We start from the raw sequence: 25,780 nt of genomic DNA, 5'->3' as shown, positions 1-25,780 counted from the left end.
GCTGCAGTGACCCATACTCCGCCATCTATATTGGGCTGCAGTGACCCATACTCCACCATCTATATTGGGCTGCAGTGACCCATACTCCTCCATCTATATTGGGCTGCAGTGACCCATACTCCACCATCTATATTGGGCTGCAGTGACCCATACTCCACCATCTATATTGGGCTGCAGTGACCCATACTACGCCATCTATATTGGGATGCAGTGACCCATACTTGGATGATGAGGGCCAGCTATGCAAAGGGTATTACAAAGCAGTGCAGTGCAAGGGAGGTTTAGGTGAAAAATTACATTAAAAAAACTATTTTACACATAACATTTGCATTGTAACATTATCCTACTCGCAACTAAATTCAGAAATAATTTTTATTGACAATGTAAACAAATGTAAACAATGATGAAGGCCAGTGATGAAGATGCCTCTAATGACTTGCTGGCACAGAGGCCCAACGTGATGATTCAATCATGATTTATGGCATTGTTTGAATGGCAGACCGTCCATGGGCTATCATACGGGTCAAACACACCTTATCTGTGGTAATCTCGATGAAGAGACATTCCCACAGAAGTCCTAGGGTCACTGAATCCAGGAGAGGTGTGAAGTCTGATGAAACTTGAAACGACGCAATGGATGTTACTGTGTGAATTAAATTGTCATGGTTGGATTGTTTCATGAGTTCATATAGAACTTTGAATTTTGATATGATTCATTGTACTTACTGTAAGTGCTATGGATGTATCGTTAGAGTGTTATCCAGTTCGTGGAATGGCGGATAGTCGGATGGCGGATAGGTCAAAGAGGAGCAACACAGAGGTGTGCTCCTATCAAACAGTGCATCATGTAACATACATAAAGTAGAGAATGTGTGTGAAGTGTTATGCCTTTTGTTTAAATGTTTTGTGCCATTCAAAGTGACGTTAATTAGACGTTGGGAGATACTAGGATTCGGTGCTCTTGGAAGAATAAATGTTGGTTTAAAATGTCAATCATGGAGTAATTTGTAAACCGATCCCCTGATGTACAGTTGAAGTCAGAACCTTATATAAAACCAGTTTTTCAACCACTCCACAATGTCTTGTTAACAAACTATAGTTTTGGCAAGTCGGTTAGGACATCTACTTTGTGCACTTTGTGTCATTTTTCCAACAATTGTTTACAGATAGATTGTTTAACTTATATTCACTGTATCACAATTCCAGTGGGTCAGAAGTTTACATACACTAAGTTGACTGTGCCTTTAAACAGCTTAAAAAATTCCAGAAAATGATGTCATGGATTTAGAATCTTCTGATAGTCTAATTGACATCATTTGAGTCAATTGGAGGTGTACCTGTGGATGTATTTCAAGGCCTACATTCAAACTCAGTGCCTCTTTGCTTGACATCATAAGAAAATCAAAAGAAATCAGCAAAGACCTCATAAAAAAATTGGAGACCTCCACAAGACTAGTTCATCCTTGGGAGCAATTTCCAAACTCCTGAACGTACCACGTTCATCTGTACAAACAATAGTACACAAGTATAAACACCATGGGACCATGCAGCCGTCATACCGCTCAGGAAGGAGACACGTTCTGTTTCCTAGAGATGAACGTACTTTGGTGCGAAAAGTGCAAATACATCCCAGAATAACACCAAAGGACCTTGTGAAGATGCTGGAGGAAACAGGTACAAAAGTATCTATATCCACAGTAAACTTCTGACCCACTGGAAATGTGATGAAAGAAATAAAAGCTGAAATAGATAATTCTCTCTTCTATTATTCTGACATTTCACATTCTTAAAATAAAGTGGTGATCCTAACTGACCTAAGTCAGTGCATTTTTACTAGGATTATATGTCAGGAATTGTGAAAAACTGAGTTTAAATGTGTTTGGCTAAGGTGTATGTCAACTTCCGACTTCAACTGTACATAACCATGCCATCAATTACAACAGGGCACTGTCAATTATGGGGAATGCTCAGAACAGTAGTGACAACAGTTCAAGTGATTATTAGTGAAAATAACTCCGTTTGTGGACCCTTTATCAATCAGAAGTGTGAGGGTGCAGGTGAACGACAACCAAAATTAGATAAACATGGGATAGACATGGACTTGAGTCTACAGATTTGTTTTTCTCCAGATGTTTTATACGAATAAAGACTTGCCAAATTGTGAAAATTCTTCATTTTTACATGTTCCTCCGTGCATCCTCTGTGACTTTGAGGAAGATCCCAACATTTATTAACATTTTCACCGTCATTGTAAAGGCCTTGTTATTTTGTTGCTTTGACAAAGTCATTGCTGTCGATTATTATTCATTTAAAGGTTAAAAAAATCTACAAAAAAATCACTTGCTAATTGAAATGCATTTGTATTTGTATTTATTATGGATCCCGATTAGCTGCAGCATCTACTCTTCCTGGGGTCCAGCAAAATTAAGGCAGTTTGCAAAATTAAGGCAGTTTGCAAAATTAAGGCAGTTTGCAAAATTATTATTATTCATGACTACCTCATGAAGCTGGGTGAAAGAATGCCAAGAGTGTGCAAAGCTGTCATCAAGGCAGACAGTGGCTATTTGAAGAATCTCAAATATAAAATATATTTAGATTTGTTGAACCCTTTTTTGATTACTACATGATTCCATATGTGTTATTTCATAGTTTTGATGTCTTTACTATTATTCTACAATTTCGAAAATAGTAAAATAAAGAAAAACCCTTGAAAGAGTAGGTGTGTCCAAACGTTTGACCGGTAATGTGTCGATATATATATATATTTTTACAGTACTTAAACGGTGGAACGGCCCATAAGTGCAAGTTTGCCATCTATGACATGTTCAGTGGTAACGTATGGCTCTTCATTTGCTTGCTATTAGAGCACCATGGAGTTACATTTTTTACAGAGTAAGTGAAATGAGGTGCTGGTGAAGCTGCATGAATTAGCAGAGCACACATTCATCCAACATGAATACAGGGATCATGCTGTGGTACCGTTCGGCATTATTTGAAAGTGCTCGCTCGGGAATAATTATAACTGTCATAGTGCAGTATTTCACTGGCTGATCCAGTTAGTGCTACTTCAGAATGTGTGTGAAAGGCGTCCCAGTGAATCCCCTTTATTTATTTAGCATTACCCAGGCAGGAACCGGCTCTTAACTGGCACGCCTGCCTGGCTGTCGCTGTCTACCTCTATTAGCTGGTAGGATTGTGTTTCGGTCAGCATTTGCTTTGATCTTGTTTGAAGGAAAAATGTCTCTTCACCTTGCAGACACTATACAGTATCTCTTTAAATAGTGTGCGAAACATGATGGTTACACAATGATTACAGGATGGTTACACAATGATTACAGGATGGTTACACAATGATTATAGGATGGTTACACAATGATTACAGGATGGTTACACAATGATTACAGAATGGTTACACAATGATTACAGGATGGTTACACAATGGTTACAGGATGGTTACACAATGGTTACAATGACATAATGCTATTTTCTAATGGAAACCACTGTCAACAAGGGGATACAATCAGCCCCATGATAGATGACATGCTTAAACAAGCCTCAATGTCATCCGTAATAGATGTTAGAGTCTGCACAGGTCTGACTGCACTCTTGTTAGAACATGTTTCCTTGCAGTCCAGGAGTCCCCCAAATTACCACATGGGTTGGAATCACAGATGGCAGAGTATGATGATATTAGCTGAACGTGTTTGTGTTCTGTAAGAGCTGGGGGTCACTTTAATGTAGTCACAGCCTATATGGTCTGAATGTAAGTGCTGGTGGTCTGATCACTAACTGTAGGCACTGCCTATATCGTCTGAATGTAAGGGCTGGTGGTCTGATCACTCACTGTAGGCACAGCCGTAGACCTCCACTCTGAGTCCCACCCAGCCACTGGGGTTCCAGTCCAGGGGGACGAAGCGCAGGAAGCGGCTTCTGATAGAGTGGGACAACTTGTGGTGGACGACACCGTCAGCGTTCACGTTCCCCACAAACCTCTGCAGACAAACAGAGGAGGAAAACAGGAGGGAGAGCAGGGGGAGAGAAGAGGGAGAGAACAGGTTTAATAAGTTGTAACAAGTTTCTCAGCGTTCATGCAGTGTCACTACATTTTCCCTGTTGGGTGAGGTTTATGAACCCCCCCCCCATAAATACCTTCCCCCCTTTTCTCTCCACTAGACATAATGGACTCTTGGAATGCCCTTTGTTAACATAGAGAGAGTATGGTAACATTAACAGTTTTGGGAAAGATACAATATTTCAGTAATCCAACCAGTTGAAAGTGTCCATTGGTACTTAAATAATATGATGTCAGATCAGTTGGTGTCTGGGACATTATATATGATGATAGGATGACATAAATTGTATCTTGGAAAATCTACACATTATAGTTATCAGATTCACATGGAATTGTTGTGCCGCAGCTCTATAAACACACCCTGTGGTGCCCCAGGTTATTAACGAGTTAATTGTTGCATTGTTTAATTCAATCACATAATCAATCAAACGTTAGGTAATCAATTTGATAAAATGCCTGTCACATAATTTAATCAGTCAGAGACACGACAATGGTAAAGGTCAAAATTACAGTACACCTACTGTAATATTAATACGACATCAAAGCAAGTACTGCGTAATACAATACACAATACATTAAATGCTACCGTGATCAGAATGAATGAATTAAATGCATTGAGGAGAGGGGATTGTACTTCACAGTATTTTACTGTAATTACAAGGGCTTGGTGCAAGCAGATTGGCTGCTGGGTAAAGTGTTTACACATTACAGCATTTTAAATTCATATTTGGTGTATTATATCACTTTCACGTCTAGAGGCCTTAACAAAGGCTTCCAAACTGGCAGTGACAATAGGGCAAAACAGACCAAAAGAACATGGCAAAATGTTGAACCATTTCAGGTTTAAGACTTGCTGCCACTCCAAACCATCCGCTAAACATTTTAAATTAGTGGGGCACTATAACCACATAGGAGTTCAATTGGTACAGCCTTCTCACTCATGGGTGTAACAAATATAGCCTCTTACAAGGCACACCTCCAAATATGTTAATGACTCAGAAACAACAATATCATGAGCCCACTAGTGATCAAAAGTGTTTTGGAACTCCAAAGATACGGTACGATAATGTATTCTGTGGGATGGAATTAAGGTAGCATTTGATAATTTGCAGGATGTGTCAGAGTATTTTACTGTTGATAATAACCCAAATGACCTTATAATTAATTACATTTTTCAGTTCATGTCCACAGAGAGTGTACCTTTAAAAATGTATGTTTAATTAAACCTGCTCATCGTGTTAATGACATCATCGACTCCACTGTGTGTGCCCTAACTGAACATTCAGGAATTCACAAAGCAAACATTGAAAGCAGTAACAAATGGTCAAAAGTAAGAAAACAACGAATAAGAAAGTTTATTGTTCTCTATCCATTCCATTCTGAACAACAGGTGTTGTGTTACATGGTCACTCCATAGAGACTAAGGACACTAGTGATGGGGAAGAATCCATACAATTACATAACGCAGTATATTTTCTGATGATATTATATCGATATTTGACTCCAAGTATTATCATTTATTTTGCTACTGTAGGTAGCGTTGCTTAGCGCTAGTCAGCTGTACCTGCGCCAAAACTCAAGTATTTTCACCCTATAGTTTGTTCTCTATCATTTGTTTTGGTATTAGTTTCATTAATCCTTTATTGATATAGTCTCACAATGTTTTGCATGTCAGCTATCACGTTTTTAAGATATATAACTTTCAAAATACAGAAATACAGCCAGTATGATGCATTTTGAATCATATGACGCTGCGTTTTGTTGTTTTGGGATGGAATTTTACTTTAAATAGTGAGCCAACATATTTTCAGCACATTTATTTCCTTGATTGACCAAAACTCATTTTCTCACACTCTCTCTTCTCTCACTGCAGAAGACACATAGTGAGCAATATGTTTGGAACATCAAATCGCAATAAAATAAGTATTGTGATAATATTGTATGGTGAGGTCCCTGGCAATTTGAAGTCCTTAAGGACACCCCATACAGTGAATTGATAATCACACAGATTCTGTCCTGCACATTGTGATGTACTGTGGCTTCTGTTGTACACTGTTGTTTACTTCATTAAAACACTTTGACAAAACAATATGAATAACATGGCCAAAGCTATTTAAATGTTTCATTTGCATGAAGTCATTAGCATTCTGTTTGAATTAGAATGCCCTGGAAACATATACTGTACCCTGCATGGTGCAATTTAACAATTGTTTTCCCATTTCTGTTTTCCACAGCAGGTGTCAGCTTTCATAGTATTGGATTTTCTTCCCCCTTTTATTAGGATTTATATAGCAGGGTTTATTTATGAATGTATCTTTTTGAAGGCTTTTCCCTGACTAATATAAAACTGCAAAACAATAATTTTTTTGCTATCTAATTTATTGATATTAAAAAGAAGATGATTTAAAATGCAGGTAATAATCAAATGAAAACAATTTATCAGTGTTATCTGCAGTTGTCATTAAATTCTTACATCAATAGGATAGGTGTGCCACACTGATCTGTAATTTTCTCCCTCTAACATTTCTCTCTCTTTTCAAAATGACTTATATTGATTCAACCCAACTGTCAAGCCCAAATATACGTGTTGAACTGGGTAAGACCTAGAGTCAGCATCTGAAGACTGCAAGAATCATTGTTCAACTCTATTCAGTGAGAGAAAGTGAGTAGAGATGGAAGAAGTACTGTATTTCTTCTATATAATATATTAACAGTTCAAACACATGAAGAGACCTTAGGAGGTCATATAAATCGCCATGATAAATGACATCTCTTTCTCTCAAATGAGTCATATACAGCAAACCTAAGACCAATTTTTTTGTGTGTTTGGGCCTAAATTGATGAGTGCATGGTGTAACCTTGAAAACACATGTGTAACAAGTGATTTAGCAGGGACAGTGACCTCAAGCTTTGCAGCATGCTTTTCAAAAGCCGTCATCTTGCATCATGTCAGGAAGATTGTTCTCCCATATGAGTGATCTATTTTAAAGCACAATGGAAACCAAACCCTGTCTCAGAACAGCCATTGTTATTCCAGATCGGAAAAAATGGTGACAGCGCATCCATCCAATTACTGTGCAGATGTGAACCAGAGTATCTGGAACCCTGAAGGGAGCCGAAGACCTCCCATTGGACGACAGAGCTTCATGTTAGTCACTGTCTACATAAACAGCTCAACCCCACAGTGACTTCATTCATTCTATTTCTGTATCCATCCTGAACCGACGGTCTCCCTCCCTGTTCATTAGGACTCGTTACTCTTCCTCTCTCATGACGAGGTCCCTAATGTCACATACATCAGCTGAACACACACAAGCCCCTGGGTACACCGATTCACGCCCCTGCTCTATGCTATGCTGCTACTGCTAAGATATATTCTCAGTATATGAGAATTCAAGATAACAAAATTCTTAGACTATACACTGAGTATACAAAACATGAAGAATACCTGTTGTCCTGTAGTCCAATAGGAGGTCTTCTCCTCCCTTCAGGGTTCCAGATACTCTGGTTCACATGACAAAGACTGAACAGGTGAATCGAGGTGAAAGCTATGATCCCTTGTTGATGTCACTTGTTAAATCCACTTCAATCAGTGTAGATGAAGTGGGGAGACATGTTAAAGAAGGATGTTTAAGCCTTGAGAGAATTGACATGGATTGTGTATGTGTGCCATCCAGAGGGTGAATGGGCAAGATTAAATATTTAAGTGCCTTTGTTGAACGGGGTATGGTTGTAGGTGTCAGGCGTACCAGTTTGAGTGTATCAAGAACTACACTTCTGGGTTTTTCACACTTAACAGTTTCCTGTGTGTATTAAGAATGGTCCACCACCCAAAGGAATTCCAGACAACTTGACACAACTGTGGGAAGTATTGGAGTCAACATGGGCCATCATCCATGTAAAACACTTTAGACACCCTTGCAAAAAGATGACTTAGCTACGTGTCAAGCACAAAGAGCACCTGAGAGCCATGGTTGGTGGGCTTACAGGGGAGGCTAAGACAGCTAAGCTCTCCAAGGTGGCCTATGCCTAGCACTTTGTTATCCCACTGCACTGGATGCTCCTCTACACATCCACATTGTTAAACATCACAGACAATCTATTATTTACTCTGTTCAATGAGGAAGAAAACACAGAATAGCATCTGGGATGGAAAACTTTGACAAAATATGATTTCCATCATTCATCACAATACAATACATTGTCCATCATGAAGATAAGAATATGACAAAGGCAGACTTGTATATACTGTATATTCTCTGATATGGGAAAAATACGAGCTAATAATCACAGACGCTGTGATGATCTTATGAGATCTTTGTATACTTTGTTAACATACTGTAAATAAATATTTTCTGTTTGATTTACTTGAAAGGATGCTGGTATGTCTCCCATATTGATGTGTACAGAATTAAGCTCTGGCTCTTCTCAGAACTGCCTTTGACACAATATTGATACAACAATGGAGACAATAAATTAAACACATTGATGCAGTAACCAAATATATGCACTACTACTATAACTCAAGAACAACATCTTTCTTAGGATTACAAGAAGAACCTGATGAAGCCCATGTCTGGAGCAAGAGTAACGGATGAAGCCCATGTCTGGAACAAGAGTAACGGATGAAGCCCATGTCTGGAACAAGAGGAATGGATGAAGCCCATGTCTGGAACAAGAGGAACAGATGAAACTCATGTCTGGAGCAAGAGGAACAGATGAAGCCCATGTCTGGAGCAAGAGGAACGGATGAAGCCCATGTCTGGAACAAGAGTAACGGATGAAGCCCATATCTGGAACAAGAGGAACGGATGAAGCCCATATCTGGAACAAGAGTAACGGATGAAGCCCATGTCTGGAACAAGAGTAACGGATGAAGCCCATATCTGGAACAAGAGGAGAGGTTGAAGCCCATGTCTGGAACAAGAGGAGAGGTTGAAGTCCATGTCTGGAACAAGAGGAACAGATGAAACTCATGTCTGGAACAGAGGAACGGATGAAGCCCATATCTGGAACAAGAGTAACGGATGAAGCCCATATCTGGAACAAGAGGAGAGGTTGAAGCCCATGTCTGGAACAAGAGGAATGGATGAAGCCCATATCTGGAACAAGAGGAACGGATGAAGCCCATGTCTGGAACAAGAGGAATGGATGAAGCCCATGTCTGGAACAAGAGGAGAGGTTGAAGCCCATGTCTGGAACAAGAGGAATGGATGAAGCCCATATCTGGAACAAGAGGAACGGATGAAGCCCATGTCTGGAACAAGAGGAACAGATGAAACTCATGTCTGGAGCAAGAGGAACAGATGAAGCCCATGTCTGGAGCAAGAGGAACGGATGAAGCCCATGTCTGGAACAAGAGGAACAGATGAAACTCATGTCTGGAACGAGAGGAACGGATGAAGCCCATGTCTGGAACAAGACGAGAGGTTGAAGCCCATGTCTAAAACAAGAGGAACAGATGAAACTCATGTCTGGAACAAGAGGAATGGATGAAGCCCATGTCTGGAACAAGAGGAGAGGTTGAAGCCCATGTCTGGAACAAGAGGAACGGATGAAGCCCATGTCTGGAACAAGAGGAACAGATGAAACTCATGTCTGGAACGAGAGGAACGGATGAAGCCCATGTCTGGAACAAGACGAGAGGTTGAAGCCCATGTCTGGAACAAGAGGAACAGATGAAACTCATGTCTGGAACAAGAGGAGAGGTTGAAGCCCATGTCTGGAACAAGAGGAACGGATGAAGCCCATGTCTGGAACAAGAGGAGAGGTTGAAGCCCATGTCTGGAACAAGAGGAGAGGTTGAAGCCCATGTCTGGAACAAGAGGAGAGGTTGAAGCCCATATCTGGAACAAGAGGAGAGGTTGAAGCCCATGTCTGGAACAAGAGGAACAGATGAAACTCATGTCTGGAACGAGAGGAACGGATGAAGCCCATGTCTGGAACAAGACGAGAGGTTGAAGCCCATGTCTGGAACAAGAGGAATGGATGAAGCCCATGTCTGTTAAAAAGAGGGACAGATTTTAATTTATCTGTTATTTTACCAGGTAAGTTGACTGAGAACACATTCTCATTTGAGGCAACAACCTGGGGAATAGTTACAGGGGAATGAATGAGCCAATTGTAAACTGTAAACTGGGGATTATTAGGTGACTGTGATGGTTTGAGGGTCAGATTGGGAATTTAGCCAGGACACCGGGGTTAACACCCCTACTCTTACAATAAGTGCCATGGGATCTTTAATGACCTCAGAGAGTCAGGACACCCGTTTAACGTCCCATCCAAGAGACGGCACCCTACACAGGGCAGTGTGCCCAATCACTGCCCTGGGGCATTGGGATATTTTTTAGACCAGTGGAAAGAGTGCCTCCTACTGGCCCTCCAACACCACTTCTAGCAGCATCTGGTCTCCCATCTAAGGACTGACCAGGACCAAACCTGCTTAGCTTCAGAAGCACACCAGCAGTGGTATGCAAGGTGGTATGCTGCTGGCAGATGAAGCCCATGTCTGGAACAAGACATGGAATACCCTATGAAGATATAACATTTCCTGTTGTCATAATTTGAAAACTAGTAAGGTTACAAATATATATTATTCGGGGGAGTTACTTGCTCAGGCAGTAGGAAGCTCTCTCATCCATTCATATGCAGATGATACAGTCTTGTACTCAACTGGGCCCACTCCAGTTGTGTGTTAAATGCTCTACAACAAGCTTTCTCTGCCCTTAACCTTGTTCTGAACACCTCCAAAACAAAGCTCATATGGTTGGGAAAGAAGAATGCCCCTCTCCCCACAGGTGTGATTACTACCTCTGAGGGTTTGTAGCTTGAGGTAGTCATGTCGAACAAGTACTTGGGAGTATGGCTAGACTGTACACTGTCCTTCTCTCAGCACATATCTAAGCTAGGCTAAAGTTAAATCTAGACTTGGTTTCCTCTATCGTAATCGCTCCTCTTTCACCCCAGCTGCCAAACTAACCCTGAGTCAGATGACCATCCTACCCCTGCTAAATCATGGAGATGTAATATATTGATCAGCAGGTAAGGGTGCTTTCGAGCAGCTAGAGGTTCTTTTCCATTCAGCCATCATATTTGCCACCAATGCTCCTTATAGGACACATCACTGCACTCTATACTCCTTTGTCAACAGGTCATCTCTGTTTACCCGTTGCAAGACCCACTGGATGATGTTATTTACAAAACCCTCTTAGGCCTCACTCCCCCCTTTCTGAGATATCTACAGCAGCCCTCATCCTCCACATACAACACCTGTTCTGCCAGGCACATTCTGTTTAAGGTCCCCAAAGCATACACCCTGGATCCCTGGATCCCTTGTCTTTACAGTTCACTGCAGCTAGCGACTGGAACGATCTGAAACAAACACTCAAACTGGACAGTTTTATCTAAATCTCTTCATTCAAAGACTCAATCATGGACACATTTACTGACAGTTGTGGCTGCTTGCGTCATGTATTGTTGGCTCTACCTTCTTGCCCTTTATGCTGTTGTCTGTGAATCGTCTGCCTACCCATGTGAGAGACGCAAACTCGGTCTCAACCTTCAAGTCTTTACTGAAGACTCATCTCTTCAGTGGGTCATATGATTGAGTGGAGTCTGGCCCAGGAGTGGGAAGGTGAACGGAAAGGCTCTGGAGCAACGAACCGCCCTTGCTGTCTCTGCCTGGCCGGTTCCCCTCTTTCCACTGGGATTCTCTGCCTCTAACCCTATTACAGGGGCTGGGTCACTGGCTTACTGGGGCTCTCTCATGCCGTCCCTGGAGGGGGTGCGTCACCTGAGTGGGTTGATTCACTGTTGTGGTCATCCTGTCTGGGTTGGCGCCCCCTTGGGTTGTGCCGTGGCGGAGATCTTTGTGGGCTATACTCAGCCTTGTCTCAGGATGGTAAGTTGGTGGTTGAAGATATCCCTCTAGTGGTGTGGGGGCTGTGCTTTGGCAAAGTGGGTGGGGTTATATCCTTCCTGTTTGGCCCTGTCCGGGGGTGACCTCGGATGGGGCCACAGTGTCTCCTGACCCCTCCTGTCTCAGCCTCCAGTATTTATGCTGCAGTAGTTTATGTGTTGGGGGCTGGGGTCAGTTTGTTATATCTGGAGTACTTCTCCTGTCCTATTCGGTGTCCTGTGTGAATCTAAGTGTGCGTTCTCTAATTCTCTCCTTCTCTCTTTCTTTCTCTCTCTCGGAGGACCTGAGCCCTAGGACCTGAGCTCCAGGACTACCTGACATGATGACTCCTTGCTGTCCCCAGTCCACCTGGCCATGCTGCTGTTCCAGTTTCAACTGACCTGAGCCCTAGGACCATGCCCCAGGACTACCTGACATGATGACTCCTTGCTGTCCCCAGTCCACCTGGCCATGCTGCTGCTCCAGTTTCAACTTCCACCTGACTGTGCTGCTGCTCCAGTTTCAACTGTTCTGCCTTATTATTATTCGACCATGCTGGTCATTTATGAACATTTGAACATCTTGGCCATGTTCTGTTATAATCTCCACCCGGCACAGCCAGAAGAGGACTGGCCACCCCACATAGCCTGGTTCCTCTCTAGGTTTCTTCCTAGGTTTTGGCCTTTCTAGGGAGTTTTTCCTAGCCACCGTGCTTCTACACCTGCATTGCTTGCTGTTTGGGGTTTTAGGCTGGGTTTCTGTACAGCACTTTGAGATATCAGCTGATGTACGAAGGGCTATATAAATAAATTTGATTTGATTTGATTTGATTTGTGGGCTATCCTCGGTCTTATCTCAGGATGGTAAGTTGGTGGTTGAAGATGTCCCTCTCGTGGTGTGGGGGCTGTGCTTTGGCAAAGTGGGTGGGGTTATATACTTCCTGTTTGGCCCTGTCCGGGAGTATCATCAGATGGGGCCACAGTGTCCCCTGACCCCTCCTGTCTCAGCCTCCAGTATTTATGCTGCAGTAGTTTACGTGTTGGGGGCTAGGGTCAGTTTGTTATATCTGGAGTACTTCTCCTGTCTTATCCGGTGTCCTGTGTGAATTTAAGTATGCTCTCTCTAATTCTCTCTTTCTTTCTCTCTCTCTGAGGACCTGAGTCCTAGGACCATGCCTCAGGACTACCTGGCATGATGACTCCTTGCTGTCCCCAGTCCACCTGGCTGTGCTGGTGGTAGAAGTAGAGGTACTCTTAATGATTGGCTATGAAAATTTACTCCTGAGGTGCTGACTTGCTGCACCCTCGACAACTACTGTGATTATTATTATTTGACCATGCTGGTCATTTATGAACATTTGAACATATTGGCCATGTTCTGTTATAATCTCCACCCGGCACAGCCAGAAGAGGACTGGCCACCACTCATAGCCTGGTTCCTCTCTAGGTTTCTTCCTAAATTTTGGCCTTTCTAGGGAGTTTTTCCTAGCCACCGTGCTTCTACACCTGCACTGCTTGCTGTTTGGGGTTTTAGGCTGGGTTTCTGTTGAACACTTTGAGATATCAGCTGATGTACGAAGGGCTATATAAATACATTTGATTTGATTTGATTTGTGTCCAACAATGTTTGTACCCTATTTTGTGGTGCTGCCATGTTGTGTTGCTACCATGCTGTGCTGTTATGTGATGCTGCCATGTTGTGTTGCTACCATGCTGTGCTGTTATGTGTTGCTGCCATGCTATGTTGTCATCTTAGGTCTCTCTTTATGTACTGTTGTATTGCCCCTCTTTTCTTGATGTGTGTTTTGTCCTATATTTGTATTTAATGTATTTTTAATCCCTGCAGGAGGCCTTTTACCTTTTGCCTTAGGCTAACCAACGTAGCCAGGTGCACGGTGTTTCCTCCGACACATTGGTGCGGCTGGCTTCCCGGGTTGGAGGCGCGCTGTGTTAAGAAGCAGTGCGGCTTGGTTGGGTTGTGTTTCGGAGGACGCATGGCTTTCGACCTTCGTCTCTCCCGAGCCCGTACGGGAGTTGTAGCGATGAGACAAGATAGTAATTACTAACAATTGGATACCACGAAATAGGGGAGATTGGAGGGGTAAAATAATAAAATGTTAAACATTTTCATAATTTGAAAACTAGTAGGTTACAAATACATACTATTCCAGAGAGTTACCTCTACCATAGTAATTTCATGTCACTAGCTGCAGGTTGAAAGAAACATTCCATCATATACGTTGCATAGAAACCCAAATACAACCATGTAGATAGATAGGTGTGTGTGTCATGTATGCTAGAATGGAGGTTTTAAAACGACAGCTGCATGTGCATTTTAGCCAACACATATGTCATAGAATACTTTGCAATACAACATTCTTTAAAAGCAATTGTACAATGTGCTCTGCAATAAGAGTTGGATTTCTAAACCAGACGGGTTCTCAAAAAACAGATGTCCAATACCATAGTGGACATGCATCATGTTGGATGCATTGGACTATAAAGTATGGAGGATGACAAAGGACCTGTAAGATTATACAAACATCAGTTGGGAAATTAATGTTTGAGTTTCAAATACGAAATATTCAGTGAATGTGAGTATATTGGCTACTAGGTAGACTTCCCACTCCTTGCCAGACAGTAGTGCTTGTCAAGCGGGAGCAACGCGCCCTGTGTCCTGGTGTTGTTGCCGTTCATGCCATCCCCATTTAGTATTACACTGTATATACAGTGGCTTGCGAAAGTATTCACCCCCCTTGGCATTTTCCTATTTGGTTGCCTAACAACCTGGAATTAAAATAGATTTTTCGGGGGTTTGTATCATTTGATCTACACAACATGCCTACCACTTTGAAGATGCAAAATATGTTTCATTGTGAAACAGACAAGAAATAAGACAAAAAAAATGAAAACTTGAGCATGCATAACTATTCATCCCCCCAAAGTCAATACTTTGTAGAGCCACCTTTTGCAGCAATTACAGCTGCAAGTCTCTTGATGTATGTCTCTATAAGCTTGGCACATTTAGCCACTGGGATTTTTGTCCATTCTTCAAAGTAAACCTGCTCCAGCTCCTTCAAGTTGGATGGGTTCCGCTGGTGTACAGCAATCTTTAAGTCATACCACAGATTCTCAATTGGATTGAGGTCTGGGCTTTGACTAGGCCCTTCCAAGACATTTAAAAGTTTCCCCTTAAACCACTCGAGTGTTGCTTTAGCAGTACACTTAGGGTCATTGTCCTGCTGGAAGGTGAACGTCCGTCCGAGTCTCAAATCTCTGGAAGACTGACACATGTTTCCCTCAAGAATTTCCATGTATTTAGCGCCATCCACCATTCCTTCAATTCTGACCAGTTTACAGTCCCTGCCGATGAAAAACACCCACGCAGCATGATGCTGCCACTACCATGCTTCTCTGTGGGATGGCGTTCTCGGGGTGATGAGAGGTGGTGGGTATGCGCCAGACATAGTGTTTTACTTGTTTTACTTACTTACAAAAAGCTCAATTTTAGTATCATCTGACTAGAGTACCTACTTCCATATGTTTGGGGAGTCTCCCACATTACTTTTGGCAAACACCAAACTTTTTTGCTTGTTTTTTAGTTCAAGCAATTACTTTTTCCTGGCCACTCTTCCGTAAAGCCCAGCTCTGTGGAGTGTATGGCTTAAAATGGTCCAATGGACAGATACGCCATTCTCTGCTGTGGAGCTTTGTATAGTATTTGTATTTATTATGGAACCCCATCTTCCTGGGGTCCAGCAAAATTAAGGCAGTTAATACAATTTTAAGACATTACAATGCATTCACAGATTTCACAACACACTGTGTGCCCTTAGGCCCCTACTCCACCACTACCACATATCTACAGTTCTAAATCCATATGTATGTATAGTGCGTATGTTATTGTTATTTTGTGTGTGTGTGTGTGTGTGTGTGTGTGTGTGTGTGTGTGTGTGCATGTGTCTCTGCCAATGTTTGTTTTGCTTCATTCCCCGCTGTTCCATAAGGTGTTTTTTTATCTGTTTTTTTTCAATCAAATTTTACTGCTTGCGTTAGTTACTTGATGTGGAATAGAGTTCCATGTAGTAAATGCTCTATGTAGTACTGCGTGCCTACCATAGTCTGTTCTGGACTTGGGGACTGTGAAGAGACCTCTTGTGGCATGTCTTGTGGAGTATGCATGGGTGTCCGAGCTGTGTGCCAGTAGTTTAGACAGACAGCTCGGTGCATTCAACATACCTCTCATAAATAAAAGTAGTGATGAAGTTAATCTCTCCTCCACTTTCAGACAGGAGAGATTGACATGCATATTATTAATATTATCTCTGTGTACATCCAATAGCCAGCCGTGCTGCCCTGTTCTGAGCCAATTGCAATACAGAAATACTAATTATAAAAATTCAGAAAAGATACAACTATTGGTTTAAAGATAAACTTGCTTTACTGCGAAAGCATACCTTACGATTATTTGAGAACATAGCCAAGCAGACAAATCATTACAAACAGTAACCAGCCAAGTAGAAGAGTTACACAAGTCAGAAATAGAGATCAGATTAATCCCTTACCTTTGATGATCTTCATATGTTGGCACTCAGAAGACATTCATTTATTCAATAAATGTTCCTTTTGTTCGATAAAGTCTCTCTTTATATCCAAAGTCAATGGATACTGTAATGGCATTGAATAGAAAACTACAACAACAACAAAAAAATCATACTTCCTGAATGGATCTTTCTCAGGTTTTCGCCTGCCAAATCAGTTCTGTTATACCCACAGACATTATTTTAACAGTTTTGGAAACTTTAGAGTGATTTCTATCCAAACCTACTAATTATATGCATATCCTATCTTCTGGGCCTGAGTAGAAAGCTGTTTAATTTGGGCCCTTCTCCCCATCTTAGCTACTACTGCATCAATATGTTTTGACCATGACAGTTTACAATCTAGTGTTACTCCAAGCAGTTTAGTCATCTCAAATTTCCACATTATTTATTACAAGATTTCGTTGAGGTACCGGGTTTAGTGAGTGTTTTGTTACAAATACAATGCTTTTAGCTTTAGAAATATTTAGGGCTAACGTATTCCTGCCACACACTCTCAAACTACTTGTTGAGTGTTGCAGTCATTTCACTCACTGTAGTAGCTGAAGTGTTTAGTGTTGAGTCATCTGCATACATAGAAACTCTGATTTACTCAAAGTCAGTGGCATGTTGTTAGTAAAAATCGAAAAAAGCAAGGGGCCTAAACAGCTACCCTGGGGAATTCCTGATTCTAACTGGATTATATTTGATAGGGTTCCATTAAAGAACACCCTCTGTGTTCTGTTAGACAAGTAACTCTTTATCCACATTATAGCAGGTGGTGTAAAGCCATAACACATACGTTCTTCCAGCAGCAGATTATGATCAATAATGTCAAAAGCTGCATGGAAGTCTAACAAGACAGCCCCCACAATCATTTTATCAATTTCTCTCAGCCAATCATCAGTCATTTGTGTAAGTTTTGTGCTTGTTGAGTGTCCTTCCCTATAAGCTTGCTGAAATTTTGTTGTCAAAATGTTTACTTTAAAATAGCATTGTATCTGGTCAAACACAATTTTTTCCAGAGGTTTACTAAGGGTTGATACGCCGGCTATTTGAGCCAGTAAAGGGGGCTTTACTATTCTTGGGTAGTGGAATGACTTTAGCTTTCCTCCAGGCCTGAAGGTACACACTCTCTAGTAGGCTTAAATTGAAGATATGGCAAATAGGAGTGGCAATATCGTCTGCTTTTATCCTCAGTAATTTTCCATCTAGATTGTCAGACCCTGGCGGCTTGTAATTTTTGATAGACAACAATGATTTTTTTCACCTCTTCCACACTGACTTTACAGAATTCAAAAGTACAATTCTTGTCTTTCATAATTTGATCCGATATATTTGGATGTGTAGTGTCAGCATTTGATGCTGGCATGTCATCCCTAAGTTTGCTTATCTGAAAAAGTTATTAAAGTAGTTTGCAATATCAATGGGCTTTGTGATGAATGAGCCATCTGATTCACTTCAATGGAGGAGTTGTCTTTTTTTCCCAGAATTTCATTTAAGGTGCCCCAAAGCTTTTTACTATCATTCTTAATTTAATTGATCTTTGTTTCATATTGTAGTTTCTTTTTCTTTTTATTTAGTTTAGTCACATGATTTCTTAATTTGCAGCACATTTGCCAAACAGAAAAAAACTAACTGCTAGACTTAATTGCCATACCGTTTGCCTAATCCCTCTCAACCATACAATTTTTCAATTCCTCATCAATCCAAGGGGATTTAACAGTTTGTACAGTCATTTTCTTAATGGTTGCGTGCGTATTAGTTATTGGAATAAGTAGTTTCATAAATGTGTCAAGTGCAATGTCTGGTTTCTCATCATTTCACACCACAGAACAGCAAATGTTCTTTACATCATCAACATATGAATCACGACAACACTTCTTGTACCTCTTGTACACTATATTAGGCCCAGACTTTGGAACTTTGGTTTTCCTAGATATGGATACTATATCGTGATCACTACATCCTATGGATTGGATACTGCATTAGTATTCCCCACATATTATCCAGATACTGACTATTAGCACTTGGTGGTCTATAGCAGCTTCCCACAGGAATGGGCTTTAGGTGAGGCAGATGAACATGTAGCCATATTATTTCAACAGTATTTAACATTAGATCATCTCTGTAACGGTATTCGTCATCGGAAGAAGAGGAATCATTGGACCAAAGTGCAGTGTGGTAAGTGTTCATGCTTGTTTTATTAAAACTGAACACTATAACAAAAATAAACTAAAGAATAACCGAAACAGTCCTGTAAAGTGAAAACACTAAACAGAAATTAACTACCCACGAAAACCATGAGGGGAAAAGATACCTAAGTATGGTTCCCAATCAGAGACAACGATAGACAGCTGTCCAAGATTGAGAAACATACCCGGCCAAAACAAAGAAATACAAAAACATAGAAAAAGGAACATAGAATGCCCACCCAAATCACACCTTGACCAAACCAAAATAGAGACAAAAAAAGCTCTAAGGTCAGGGCGTGACAATCTCTAAGCTTTACAGGAATGTGGTTCTGAATATAGGCCGCAACACCGCCACCGTTGGCATTTCTGTTTTTTTTTTTGGCATTTCATTTTTGTGAACCAGGAAGTGGGAATGTTTCTGTAGTCGTATTGCCAGGACCGGCCAGGGGAGTGGGCGAGATACATTCCCTGAGCCGAAATGGCCCAGAACTCACTACGCGACTCCTCTACTAACGTGTCCCCCTTTCAGTGTGTGTTGGGGTACCAGCCGGTCCTGGCACTATGGCATCCAAGCCAGACCGAGGCTCCTGCGGTGGAGGAATGGGTGCAGCACTCCAAGGAGACCTGGAGGGCCGTCCAGCTAGTGGACGGCAGAAAAGGAGTGCTGACCGCCACCTCAGTGAGGCCCCCGTGTTTGTACCGGGGGAAAGGGTCTGGCTCTCGACCCGAAACCTGCCCCTCCGCTTGCCCTGCCAGAAGCTGGGGCCGCAGTGTGTAGGGCCCTTCAAAGTCCTGAGGAGAATAAACGAGGTGTTTTATCGATTACAACTCCCTTCCTATTATCGTATTAACCCCTCGTTTCATGTGTCTCTCCTCAGGCCGGTGGTAGCTGGTCCCCTGCAGGACGGTGAGGTGCCGGAGGTCCCTCCTCCCCCATCGAGGGGTCCCCGGCGTACACGATACGGGCCATTCTGGACTTGAGACACCGGGTGAGGGGCCTGCAGTACCTCGTGGACTGGGAGGGGTACGGTACGGAGGAGAGGTGCTGGGTACCGGTGGGGGACATTTTGGATCCGTCAATGTTGAGGGATTTCCATCGCCTCCATCCGGATCGCCCTGCGCCTCGTCCTTCCGGGTCGACCTCGAGGCCGGTGTCGGCTCGCTGCTAGAGCCGTGCGTCGGGGGGGGTACTGTCACGACTCCGACTGAAGGTGGCTCCCCTTCGGGTTGCGCCTGGCGGTCGTCGTCGCCGGCCTACTAGCTGATTCTGATTCACTGATTCTTCCCTCTCCCCTCCATATGTGTTTATTGTTTACACCTGTTTGAGTGTGTTGTAATTAGTTGGGTTTTATTAGTCAGCCGGCCCGCCCGTTTCTTTGTGCGGGATTGATTATTGTAATCTTTGTGTTTGGTGTAGACGAACCTGTTCGTTTATGTTCGTGGAGTTCGCTGGACAGTTTTCGTCCCCCGTGTCTGGGGCATTTGTTTTGAGCACCCAGTGTTTCGTGGGGTGGCCGTTGTTCACCGTGTGTGCATTAACAGAGCACTATATTGAACCAGCTGTTTCCTGCGCCTGATTTCCCACTCACGACACCCAGAATGTTACAATTGTTGTCATTTTATAACAGGTGATGATCAGCAGAAATAAGGGAGTGTTAACTAACTCTCATAGTTGTAGATGTGAGTTTCTCTTTTAAACAATCCCCTGGCTTTGTACATAGCTAATAGCTAACATTCGCCAGAGCAAGCGAGCTACAATCAAAAAGCCTGTGTGTGTTCTGTTATTCATCTGGGTGATGTGATCAATCCATTTATTACAGGGGGAGAAAGATCATACATCATTTTTGGAGAAATGTCCTCTGGTCTGATGAAACAAAAATATAACTGCTTGGCCATAATGACCATCGTTATGTTTGGAGGAAAAAGGGGGAGGCTTGCAAGCCGAAGAACACCATCCGAACCCGTGAAGCATGGGGGTGGCAGCATCAGGTTGTGGGGGTGCTTTGCTGCAGGAGGGACTGGTGCACTTCACAAAATAGATGGCATCATGAGGCAAGAAAATTATGTGGATATATTGAAGCAACATCTCAGGACATCTGTCAGGAAGTTAAAGCTTGGTCGCAAATGGGTCTTCCAAATGGACAATGACCCCAAGCGTACTTTCAAAGTTGTGGCAAAATGGCTTTAGGACAACAAAGTCAAGTTATTCGCGTGGCTATCACAAAGCCCTTACCTCAATCCTATCATACATTTGTGGGCAGAACTGAAGAAGCGTGTGCGAGCAAGGAGGTCTACAAACCAGACTCAGTTACACCAGTTCTGTCAGGAGTGTGTTTGACCCAAGTTAATGGGAATGCTACCAAATACTAATTGAGCGTATGTAAACTTCTGACCCACTGGGAATGTGATGAAATAAATAATTCCCTCTACTATTATTCTGATTTTTCACATTCTTAAAATAAAGTGGTGATCCTAACTGACCTAAGACAGGGAATTTTTTTACTTGGATTAAATGTCAGGAATTGTGAAAAACTGAGTTTAAATGTATTTGGCTAAGGTGTATGTAAACTTCCTACTTCAACTGTAGGTTTTGTATGTCATAGTGGAGACGCAAGACTTGCAACCTTGGCTATACCCAGTAGATACTATTATGGGCCTATAACCTTCACATAATAATGGAGTCAGATAGTGAATCATATTGGGGTCCTAGACATTCTACATTGACCATTAGACCATGCTCTTAAGCTAACCAATTTCCACATGGTAATAGACTACATATTGAATGGCCTGTGGGCTGCTCAAGCCTGCATGTAATGGAAGACTAGAGAGCTGGAAATAAGGGATGAACAGAAGTAGAGGGAGCTTGTGCTCTGATGTATATGGTCATGTGTTCAATCAGGGGTAATGAGAGCCTGCGAGCAGCACTCGGCACTAATAGGTTTGTTAGTCTGTTTATCGTCGCACTTTAAACCAAGTATAACTTATGAATGCTTAATGAAGCCTTTCATAAGGCCTAAATGAATGCTTAACAGATCTCCTATTACTTAATATGTTACCTGTTAATCAAGATTCAAAACAAATGTGTGACCTAAACTGTAAGATAAAAGATGACTTTTAAGAAGCGTAGGTTTTAACTAAGCACAACCTGTTTACATCTTTATTTCCTTCACATTTGTATGCAACAACGACAATGTTGCAGCTGTTCTGGCCTCTCAGCGTCTTTGATCCTGGATACCTGGTGACAATTACCAGCAGCATGTCAATGAATACCATTCTCAAAAAGAAATGCGCCCTGTCTGATTCACAGGAGAGAATAAAAGTTTCTGAAAAGTGCTGTGTGCCCGAGATCAAAAGAATCAGTGACACCTTTCATGGAGAATAAAGAGCGGGTTGAACCTCGGAAACCTTTACAGCACCATGGTTTGAATGAGAGTGACATTCAACTCTTCTTTATTAAGGGCAAAGTCTCTCGGAGAACGGAAGAACAAACCTCATGAGATTTACTGGTGGAATAAAGGTTCAATGAAAAATAAATGTTAAATGTTACGGTTATCAGCACTTTTAGAACTTTATAGTACATAATATAATTGATGTCGCATTAACCCTTTCAAACATGCCCAGTAGGCAGAATTAGCCTGTGACCTATGCTACAAGGTTAGCATTTAGAAACAAAGTGAATCATTTCTAATCTCAATGTCAAATAGATTAACACAGTGCCTCCTTCTCTGTGGCCGACATGAGTAAGACATTTAAGCGTGTTGACCCTCGCAAGGCTGTCGGCCCAGATGGCATCCCTAACTGGTCCTCAGAGCATGCGCAGACCAGTTGCCTGGAGTAACAACATATTCTATCGCTCCCTATCCCAGACCGCTGTCCTAACATGCTTCAAGATGTTCACCATTGTTCCTTTACCCAAAAAGGTAACTGAACTAAATGACTATTGCCATGGAGCACTCACTTCTGTCATCATGAAGTGCTTTGAGAAACTAGTCAAGGATCATATCACCTCTGCCTTACCTGACACCATAGACACACTTACATTTGCTTACCTCCCCAATAGATCCACAGACGATGCAATCGCCATCGCACTGCACACTGCCCTATCCCATCTGGACAAGAGGAACACCTATGTAAGAATGCTGTTCATTGACTATAGCTCAGCATTCAACACCATAGTACCCTCCAAGCTCATCATCAAGCTCGAGGCCCTGGGTCTAATACCCACCTTGTGTAACTGGGTCCTGGACTTCCTGACGGGCTACCCCCAGGTGGTGAAGGTAGGAAACAACACCTCCACTTCACTGATCCTCAACACTGAGGTCCCACAAGGATGCGTGCTCAGCCCCCTCCTGTACTCACTGTTCACCCATGACTGTGTGTCCACGCATGCCTCCAACTCAAGAATCAAGTTTGCAGATGAAACAACAGTTGTAGGCCTGATTACCAACAATGATGAGACAGCCTAGAGGGAGGAGGTAAGGGCCCTGGGAGTGTGGTGTCAGGAAAAATACCACTCACCTAATGTCAACAAAACAAAGAAGCTGATCGTGGACATCAGGAAACAGCAGAGGGAGCACCACCCTATCCACATCGACGGGACCGCAGTGGAGAAAGTGGAAAGCTTTCTTCACTGCGGTTCCTCAGCATACACATCACTGACAAACTGAAATGGTCCACCCACATAGACAGTGTGGTGAAGAAGATGCAACAGCGCCTCTTCAACCTCAGGAGACTGAAGAAATTTGGCTTGGCACCTAAAACCCTCAAAAACGTTTACAGATGTACAATTGAGAGCATCCTGTCAGGCTGTATCACCGCCTGGTATGGCAAATTTTACAGATTTGATAACTGTCAAACAATTACGATGGAACTTTTGTTGCAGAAATGTAGTTTGTTTTGTTAGAACAATTTCATTTTCAGCTGCTTTGTATGTAATGGCTGACCAAAAATACCAATCATTACCCTGATCTATTTGTTTAATAAGAGTTAGAAACATATGATGCGCTCTCCAAGTTAAAGATTTTCATTTTATTAACAAGGCTATTATTGTGAAATTATTGTGGCAATTTTCTTGGGCAAAGCAAGTTTAACGTTCTATCCCTGTCTTTGAATGTCAATACTTTTATGAGACACAAAGTACACGCATTCCCTCCTAGCAAAGTACATCTGAGAATAGACTATGGCACTATGCTCTCGAAAACTATCATTGAGATGACAACTTATGAGGCATTAAAGTGTCTAAAATACATTTCTTTGGGGAGAAGATATGCAGCAACAGTAATAATTGTGTACTGATGAACACTCTACTATGATTCCTCATATCCTTCCACTATGAGGAATCAAGGATCACCTGTCATTAAGTGACAAAAGCTAGGAGATGAAGATAGATTATCCACTGGACACAGACGTCAGTTCAACGTCTAGATTTGATTTACATTTGGTTGAGTTGTGAACTCAAGGGGAAATCAACAAAAAATCTCACCATGTCTTTGGATTTAGGTTAAAGTTTGGGTGAATTTTTGACATCGCCGAAAAAGGATAGTCAATACATTAATTACTTTTTGCAAATCGAATCAGTTTTCCACATTGATTCAACATAATCACATATGTTTTTTGGTTGAAATGACATGGAAACAATGACATTGATTCAACAATTTTGTGCCCAGTGGGTTGTGTGTGGAGTGATATGTGTCCATGTCAGCTCCATAAGAGCCCCAAGCTGGCTTGTCAGCACAGTTATGTCCACTACTCTGAAACTAATGGCTCCTACACCTCTCACACAAACAACAATAGTGCAAGGTTTATGTCTGCTTGGTTACAAGTGACAGCACCTAATAGAAAGGTCACTGGAATTGCTGCGGCATCCCCTGCAACACCTCAATGACCAGAAACAGAAGTGTTGTTGGCCTATAGTTGGGCATAGCCTATATGACTACTACATGAGCATCAGGTAGGCTCAGAATGACTGTACCAGGAAAAAGAAAAGGAGTAGTCGGGCTAAACTCTTTCACCCATCTGTTTCTGAGAGTGTGAGTAATGAAAAGTTCACACCTCCAGGGTGAGACATGGCATCCATTTTGATGAGGCAATAAAGGGACTTGATAAGTAAATCAATCTTTCCTACTCCAGAGTGTGACTTTTCAATGACACTGCATCTGTGGGGGGAAAATGGACAGAGAGCCAACTGCACCATATCTGAATCGTGTGTGGACATGAATAACATTATTATTCCACAACCTGGAATGGCGTGATAGAGGAACATGTGTTTAGGCCTGTCCAGGGGGTTGTAATTGCCTGAAGAGTTGTATGTGCATCTGCAAAAACCATCCTTTGTTATGATTTTAAACCACAGGAACAAAAACAAGTCTAGAAACCTTGATAACCGTTTGTCTGTCCCTCATGGCAATACTAAACAGAAGTAAAGACTTGAAAGAGTGGATTAAAACTCCCTTTTATCCGGCAGAAGGAAGATATAGAGCTCAGATGCTGAGTCACACGTTTCTTATCCAGAAGTGGTATTTAGAAGTGCCATACATTCTTCCATACGTTCAGTCTGATTCAAATCTACTTCAGCAAACCCAAACATTTCTGTCAGCATGTGCCTCTGAGTTGACAGGTAGAAGGCAAACTAGCTAGCTACGTATATCCCCAAGGATGTCTGTCGTTACTGTCAGATATAACGCCTCTTTCGGAGCGTTGTCATGAGGAATGCCAGTTATAGAATTGAAGCTCTCGCATATAAATGACAAGCTTGGCAAAGTTAACAGCTTGAATTTTTTTAAGGATTAAAATAGAGAACAGAGTGTTGTACGGTAAATAAATAATCAACGAGGAGACTCACCCCCACCCCGTCCTCCTGTCGGTACTGCTTCCAGGCTCGGCCTGTGTCACTGAACAGGAGCAGGTAGCCGCTGACCCAGTCTGAGCCTCCGTAGCGCCCCTGTGTGGCGACGGCCGTCACCTCCATCCTGTCCCTGAGGTCCAGCTGCAGCCAAGGCTGTCTGTCTGTCACCTGGGGAGACCAGCCTCCCGCTCCT

General features: G+C 42.2%; 1 protein-coding gene across 1 annotated transcript in view; it reads right to left on the bottom strand.

Moving 5' to 3' along the window:
• The window catches only part of LOC112225652 (contactin-associated protein-like 5), a 134,947-nt gene that overhangs the window by 49,432 nt on the left and 59,735 nt on the right, over nt 1-25,780 (bottom strand). Inside the window, exons 3-4 of the mRNA XM_042306685.1 lie at nt 25,585-25,778; nt 3,845-3,992 (exon numbers count right to left, since the gene is read on the bottom strand). Coding sequence (XP_042162619.1) covers nt 3,845-3,992; nt 25,585-25,778 — 342 coding nt within the window. The remainder of the gene's footprint in view (nt 1-3,844; nt 3,993-25,584; nt 25,779-25,780) is intronic.

The sequence above is a fragment of the Oncorhynchus tshawytscha genome, linkage group LG26 (assembly GCF_018296145.1).
Source record: "Oncorhynchus tshawytscha isolate Ot180627B linkage group LG26, Otsh_v2.0, whole genome shotgun sequence".
NCBI classification, from domain to species: domain Eukaryota; kingdom Metazoa; phylum Chordata; class Actinopteri; order Salmoniformes; family Salmonidae; genus Oncorhynchus; species Oncorhynchus tshawytscha.
This window is presented reverse-complemented; position numbering and strand designations above follow the sequence as displayed.